The sequence below is a fragment of the Elephantulus edwardii genome, unplaced genomic scaffold (assembly GCF_000299155.1).
Source record: "Elephantulus edwardii isolate Elephantulus edwardi_28Jun2011 unplaced genomic scaffold, EleEdw1.0 scaffold00112, whole genome shotgun sequence".
In the NCBI taxonomy this organism is placed as follows: Eukaryota; Metazoa; Chordata; class Mammalia; order Macroscelidea; family Macroscelididae; genus Elephantulus; species Elephantulus edwardii.
Window position 1 is genome coordinate 7591758 of NW_006399862.1, and position 7863 is coordinate 7599620.

A 7863-nucleotide genomic window follows, 5' to 3' on the forward strand; every position below is an offset into this window, starting at 1 on the left:
ACCAACAGTGAATAAAGGTTCCAGTTTCTCCACAACCTTGCCAGCTTTTGTTGTTTGCCGCTCTGTTAACTTTTTCTATTCTGACTGGGGTGAGATGATATCTTATAGTTGTTTTGATTTGCATCTCTCTTAGAGCTAGGGATTTTGAACATTTCTTCATGTATTTGTTGGCCATTTGAATGTCTTGTTTGAAGTGTCTCTTCATATTGTGTGCCCATTTTTCAATTAACATCAGGGAGTTTTTAAAAAGTACGAATGCCTCAACTGTGCCTCAGATTTTGAATCATTAAATTTGGGGTGGAATCCAGATGTATGTGTACTTTGAGAGTGCTTCCTCAGTGATTCTGATATTAACCCTCAGCCAGAACTCTTAGTTCAAGGGAATTCTTTCTGCATTTTATGGTGGCTTTTAGTAGGATGGAGAAATTTGTTCTGCAGAATTCACCCTTCACCACCTCCAAAACAGTTAAGTAGCTGAGGAGGTATTCTTGTGAAAAGTAATTCCCAAAATTATTTGATAAGATATGAGAAAAGAGGAAAAATAGAAAACAAATGTGATAAAATTTAGAAAACAGATGTCAGTAATTCTAAGTGTTTATTTATTAAGGTCCCAAATTTATTTTATTTTATTAGATAGTTATGTTTAATTTTTAATTATTTATTTATTTTATTACTATTTTTTTGTGTGTCTCTAAACCGTTTATTTCTCCTGACAGGGAGGTGGGCTGGATTAGGGCCTGAAGGGCAGGGCCACTACAGACCAAGGCAGGGGAGTGTGGCCCTCGGGCGAAAGTGGAGTTGTTCCATCCCACGTTGGCCGCATTCATGTCATAGTAGTTGATGTAGACTCTGTCGGGGCTTATGTGCAGCCGCTTGGAAAGCAGACCGCACAGCAGTTTGGTTTAGGTCCGGTTTTGCGCGCCGCCGATCTTGCCGATGCTGTGCAGGCTGCAGAGCGCACAAGGGTCGCTTGAGCCACCGAAAGCCATAAGCCGGTCTGGGACCACTTGCACTGCGATGTACTGGGACGGTTTGCCGGTGGCCTGCGCCAGCTGCTGGGTAAGCTCAGAGAGCAGCCCGTCGGGCGCGGATGCGCGAGGCACGTTAGTGTTGACCACAAACATCGGCATGGTGGTGGAGAGTAGTGAGCATGGCGTCTGCAGGCCTGGACCTGTATTTAATTTTTTAGTATGTGCTTTCAAATGGGATCTGACTGGTTGGTACAGGAGGAGATTGCCCCTCCTTCTCCAGCAGAGCATCTTGTGGATTTGAACCGCACACCTCTGGGATTGCAGTGCAGCTTCTTGCCACTAGGCCACCAGAGCTCCCTAAGGTCCCGATTTTAAAGACAGAAATTTTATGAATGGATAAAGGAAATCAGATTAAATGGAGGAACTTGAACTGTATTAATATCAGATTTAAATAAAGCCTTAGGATAGAAAGGCATTATTAGGGATAGGAGAATTTAAAATGTGTACACTAAATTGAAAAAAGTCTAGAAGCATATACTGCAAAAGTCAATATAATTGTAGGATTATATTGACAAAGCCATCATCGTCATATTAGAAGATTTCAAGACATCTCTCAATTATTATAAATTAAGTAAAATAGTGGTAACATTTTAATAAGCTACCATAGTATGTGTGTCTCTATACATACAAATATATTCATGCGTGTATGTGTATACACACACACACACATAGAAAATATTTAGATGATGACTATTTTTGTTATGTGCCTTCAAGTTGCCTGAAACTTATAGTGACTCTGTGTACAATAGCTCTGAATCTTGCCCTATCCTAAACCAGTCTCAAAATCTCTGACATACCTACTCCCATCACCCCAGTTACTGTGTCAGTCAATCAGTCTTATCTAGGATCTTTCTATCCTGCTCTGTCCTTTCACCCTTCCAAGCATGATGACCTACTCCAAGGACTGGTCCCTCCTGGCCACATGCCCAAAGTGTATGAGACAGAGCTTCAGAATCCTTGCCTCCAAGGAGCAGCTTTGTTTCACCCTCTCCAAGATCAACTTGTTTGTTCTCTCTGTAGTCCATGGTATGCTTAAGACTCATTTCAAGCACAGCTCAAAGGCGCATCAATTCTTCTTCTGTCATCATTAGTCATTATCCAGCTCTCTGATACATAGCAACTAATTGTGAAGACCATGGCCTGGATCAGATGTACCTTAGTCTCTGAACTGACATCGTTGCTTCTCAGTACTCTGGAGAGGTCCCTGACAGCAGATTTCCTTTATGCAATTCATCTTTTTATTTCTTGACTGCTGGATCCCAAGTGTTGATTGTGGAGCCAAGCAAGCTGAAACTGTTAACAACCTCAGTCTCTTCTCCATCCATCATGGTGCTGCCAGTTGTTTTCTTGATGTTGAACTTCAATCCATATTAAAGACTACAGTCCTTGATCTGCAGAAACCACTTCAGGTTCTCCTCAGTTTCAGCAAGCAATATTGTGTCATCTGCATTAAGACTGTTAATAAGCCTTCAAACCTGATGCCACATTCTTCCTCATATAGTCCAGTCTCCTGAATGATCTGATCATTCAGCATGCATATTGAAAAGTATGGAGACAGGACACATCCCTGACACATTCCTTTCCTGATTTTGAACTATGCAGTGTTTACTTGCTCTGTTCTGAGGACTGTTTCCTGGTCCCAAGTATAGTTTTCTCATAAGCACAGTCAAGTGTTCTGGGATTCCTCTTCTATTCACAGTTAGCCACAATTTGTCGTGATCCATACGGTCAAATGCCTTTGCATTGTCAATGAAACACAGATAAGCATTCTTCTGGTATTTTTTGCTTTCAGCTAAGATCCATCTACATTGATGATAATGTTTCTAATGCCATGACCTCTTCTAAACCCAGCTTTCTCATAAAGTTCTCTGTCAGTGTACTGCTCCAGTAGTTTTTGGATAATCTTTAACAGGATTTTGCTTGTGTGTGATATTAGTGATATTGTTTGCTAATCTCCACACTCTGTCAGGTCACCTCTTTTAGAAATGGGAATAAATATGGATCTCTTCTAGTCAGTGGGCCAGGTGGTTGTCCTCCAGATTCCTTGACACAACCTGGTGAGCATGTCCAGGGTAGCATCTGTTTATTGAAATAGGTCAATTGGTATTCCATCAGTTCCTGGGCTCTGTTTTTGCCACTTCCTTCAGAGAAGCTTGAACTTCCTCCATCACCATTACCTCTATAAAAAGTATTTTCAGTGAATAAATCATTGATTGTACAAAATTCTATCTACAGCTTCATTTCTGTTACCAAGTTCATGTTTTCTGGCTACTGATACTTTTTCCCTGTTCTCAGCTTTTGAATTCCAGTCACCTTCTAATATTAATACATCTTGGTTTCATATTCAATAGATTTCTGACTGCAAAAGTTGGTAGAAATCATCTATGTCCTCCTCTTTGGCTCTGGTTGTTGGTGCATGTATTTGAATGATAGTGGTATTAATAGGTTTTCCTTGTATAGGTATGGATGTTACCCTGTTGCTAATAACATTGTATTTCAAGATGGATCTAGAAATGACCTTTTTAACTATGAAAGTGACCCTGTTCTTTTCTCACCTTTTCATCTCATGTGTAGTTGATCATATGGTTGTCTGATTAAAAATGTCCCATGCTAGTCCATCTCACTTCACCAATATCTAGTATATCAGTATTTAACTTAAAGTTAAAATACTATTTATTTAATTATTATTTATTAAAATAAAAACTTAAAGCATTTAACTTATAATGTGCAGTTTTCCTACATTCATGCTTCTTATATTCCACTTTCCATCATTAGTGTCTACTTTCAACCATTCCTCCTCATTTGTGTTTCCAGGTTTGAGAGCTCAGCCTCTAGTGCCATATCTGCTAGTCTACTCTGACTGTGCTCTATTGTACATAGGCTTTTTAAAGTTCTGCAATGTTGGAAGTGGATGGCTAATTCTTTTTTCTAGTCTGTCTTAATTTGGATGCTTAGCTTTAGAACAATATCAAACAGACAAGTATTTTACCAAAAGGAGCTGATGAAAGACACATCTCCATTACAGAAGTAATCAGCAGATTCAATGTTGGTCCTTCTGCCCCTTGGCACATGTGTCTTGGTCCATCCCTTGCCCACTCTACCAGTATCCCCTACCACTCCCACCTACCCTGGCCAGCACCTCATTCTCCCCAACCAACCCTTGATATGATGGCTTAGGCCACAAGTCACTTCTGTAATGACTCACACCTTTATATTTCCGTATATACACATGAATATATAGGAATACACACACATACTCACATACATAGATACATACACTCACACCCAATAGAACATAAATATTTCTTTAAGCATTGATAGAACTTTAATAAAAACTCTACTGGATGTAAAGTGAATTTTAACAGAGGTTAAAAAACAAATGGAAGCATGCAGGCTAGTTCTAGAAATAGAGTATATTTAAATGAGATGTGTTAATAATAAAACCAGAAAATGGGAATGATATTAATATGCTTGGAAATTTGAAAACCCTTATAAATAACTCAAGATGGGATACAAGAACTCAAAGTGAATGAAAACATTCTTAAAACTTTAATAGTGATTGAAAAATCAGAGCTTAGGATCAGTTAAAGGAATGTGAAGAAATTTATAGTCTTGAATAAGAATTGTTTTAGAGAATCAGAAAATCAATGAGCTAAAGATTCAACTTATGAAGTCATTTATATAAAAAGAAATTAAGTTCTCACTGATTTCATGAATAAATCTACATATAACCAACCTTTCAATCTCTAGATTTATTGAAAATATATTTTAAGATATACTTATTTTACTTAATAACATTTTATAAAAAATATTTTCCAGCATTTATATATTAAAAAGAAAAGAAAGTTCTCACTAATTCCATTAATAGATTTATTTGTGACCTTCCAATCTCTCTCTCTTTTTAAATTATTGTTTTTATATGTTAGAATATACTTATTTTTCTCAATAACATTCTATATAATTTTTTTCAGATTTTCATGTAATTGGATTTTCTATTGGCATTGCTTTTTTTACTGTATAGTTTTCCTTAGTGTTCATATTTTTATATAGTAATATATTTTTCTCCCTGCCTGTGCCCACAGTTTTTGGCTACTGTATACTTATTGCTGAAATAAAAATCCTTGTAGTTAACTGTTCTGAAATTCTTAGTATTCCCTTAGGATAAATTCTTGGAAATAAACATTTCTGAACCGTAATTGAAGGACATGTACAATGCCTAAAACAAACAAAGAAGTGCTTTTTAAGTTGGATTTACTTTTTTAAAAATTGAGATTTTAATGAAAGTTTATCGAAAACTTGGATTTCCATTCATTCACTATTGCACATTTTCCTTCCTGCTGCCACCAGTTCACTTTTCTCTTAAAAAAAAATTCTTTCATTGTTGTACAGTTCCCCACCCGTACCCCAGTCTATGCAGCTCTTATTCTGCACTGTTGTCATACAAATAATACCTAATCATAAATGCAGCTCTTTCCCTCATCTGTTTTCATGCAGTGTACATTATTTATCCCCTCTTTGCCTAGTTCTCCCCCAATCCCAGTGTCAGTCCTGTTTTATAACAGTGGCATTATCGACATTTAGAGTTAGAGATTGAATTGGAAGCTTTTCTGACAATGACTAGAAGATTTATTTTATTCTTTCACATAACTTCTCATTCATTTCAAGCTAAGGATCTGTAAATTATATAATATACACCAGAAATAAGAGTTATAGATTATAGTGATTAATTGGCTAGCCACCATTTACTTTGTATTTTAATATGAGTGTATATCATAACATTTATTCTTGCCTTAGCAGGTCCTTACTTCAATCCTCGGTCCCGGCAGAGAATTCCACGGGATCTGGCCATGTGTGTCACTCCCAGCGGCCAATTTTACTGTTCGATGTGCAATGTTGGGGCTGGCGAAGAGTTGGAATTCCGGCAGCATTTAGAGAGCAAGCAGCATAAAAGCAAGGTGTCTGAACAGCGGTACAGGAATGAGATGGAGAACCTCGGATATGTATAGTGATTGAAATGTGTGGCTAGAGCACTTGTCCTGCCTGTTATTTCCCCTCTGTCAACATGCCTTGCTTTGTGGTCCTTTTGATATGAATACATTCCTCTGCTTAGTGTGAATATGTGTAAACTGCAGTGGTACATTGAGGTGTCGAAACTGGGGGAGAAAAAGAACGTGTTTCTTGGGTCATAACTGCTTTTTTGGGTTGGTTGTGTTAAGCTATTTATCAGCATGTGATTTAAATATCCCATCAGAAATCTCTTTTTAGCTTGACCAAGTTCTGGTCAGCTAGTATCCTGACTGCTTAGAGCTATGGCTACATACATTTAAATTCTGTTGTATTTTTAGTTTTATGCGCTGGTAAGTAGAGTATTACTGAGGTTTTTATTTCTCATCACAGTAAAAACTTGAAAGCGGAGATTTGAGTTCCCCAAGGGTAAACCATTGTAGGTCGGACAGTCTGTTGCAAACAGTCTTTCCCAGGATATTCTTCCCTTTATCGAGTTCCTCAGTTACCAAAATGCAGGTTTTCTTGAATTGAAACACTTTGTGTATGTTCTTCCAAATATCTAAAACTTTGTTTCCATGTATTGATTTCATACATTTAAATGTTACCTTTAACCCTTATTCTTTTCTGTCCCCCCAAATCAGCTTGTCTCTCAAGCTAATCATCATGCTACAGCTGTGCTGTGAGTTTTCCAAGCCCCATTTAGGAATCATACTTAATGAGTTTAAGATGAATATGACATTTTAAAAGTATATATTTTGTCTGGTTTTAGAAAATATACAGATGTATTTAATTTTTCAGTTGAAATTTAATTACTACTTCGTAAGTAGTAACACACACTCATGATGCACGCAGCTACAGGTTCAGATCTCTGGATATTTTATTTTGACAGAATTTTGAAGTAATACAGTTCTTAAGTTTTCCTTATAATTTCTTCTACTGGTTGGTTAGCTGTTCTGAGAACATGACAGTTTCATCATTTTGTTAATTGAGAGGAACTAAAAAGTTAATAACATTTTAATGTCATCATTTCCAGTAGAAAAATATATAAATTTTGGTTAATGTCCATTTTGATTCTTTATAAAATGAATCCTAAAAAAATTCCTTGCAAAGACTGAACATATATTCTAGATTACCTTGGTATCTGATAGTAGGTGTTATTATTTTTGTTCTTTTAATATAAGATGCTGTAGTGTACATATGGAACAAATAATGGAGACTGTGGACTTCTACTAAATATATTTTATCTAATTACTTTGTTTTATTTTGTATCGTAAAACTGGTGCTTATGCATGCTTTTGAAAGGCTACATTCACTATGAAATTTCTCTTGATCAGTATCTTTAACTATAGTTTACATTTGATTACTCAGTAACAAAAAGAAAACAACTATTTTTCCTGAAAGTTCTGTAAGTAAACCAATGTACAGGAGGAAAATTATAATCACTATTCCTTTTACCTAATGCTTTTTAACAATCTAGACCCATATTTGAAAATTAGTTTTGCTATTAATCTCTAGAAAGAGATCAAGGTCTGCCGCTCTATTGAACTTGTAGTTTTTATAAAAAGTAGAATTTCTGTTGGAAAGATATTCTTTTTCCAGAGAAAAAAGAATGAAATAGAGTTCTGTTGATACTCTGTCTGAACCTGGGGCAACATAGTATAATAATCATTCCCCCTCCCAGTAATGTACAAAGTACAGCTGATTATTTTAAGACAGTTTAGGGTTTATCTTACTGACCAATAGGTTACTAATTTGCTGCTAATTCTAATTTTTTTAGTAAACTTTAATATCACAGTGCTGGCCACTTGGTTGTTCTATGATTATT

The 7863-nt window shown here is 36.3% G+C and overlaps 1 protein-coding gene and 1 pseudogene across 2 annotated transcripts in view; one reads left to right on the forward strand and one right to left on the reverse strand.

Annotated features, from left to right (window-relative positions):
* The window catches only part of LOC102856629, a 1944-nt pseudogene extending 814 nt beyond the window's left edge, over positions 1-1130 (reverse strand).
* ZMAT3 (zinc finger, matrin-type 3) overlaps positions 1-6185 on the forward strand; it is an 83204-nt gene extending 77019 nt beyond the window's left edge. Inside the window, exon 5 of one of the 2 annotated variants that reach the window (XM_006892180.1) lies at positions 5826-6185. In XM_006892180.1, the coding sequence (XP_006892242.1) occupies positions 5826-6037 (212 nt within the window). In that variant the 3' untranslated portion in view covers positions 6038-6185. The remainder of the gene's footprint in view (positions 1-5825) is intronic. The other variant, XM_006892181.1, reaches the window with a different exon arrangement.
* The last annotated feature ends 1678 nt before the right edge of the window (positions 6186-7863 follow it).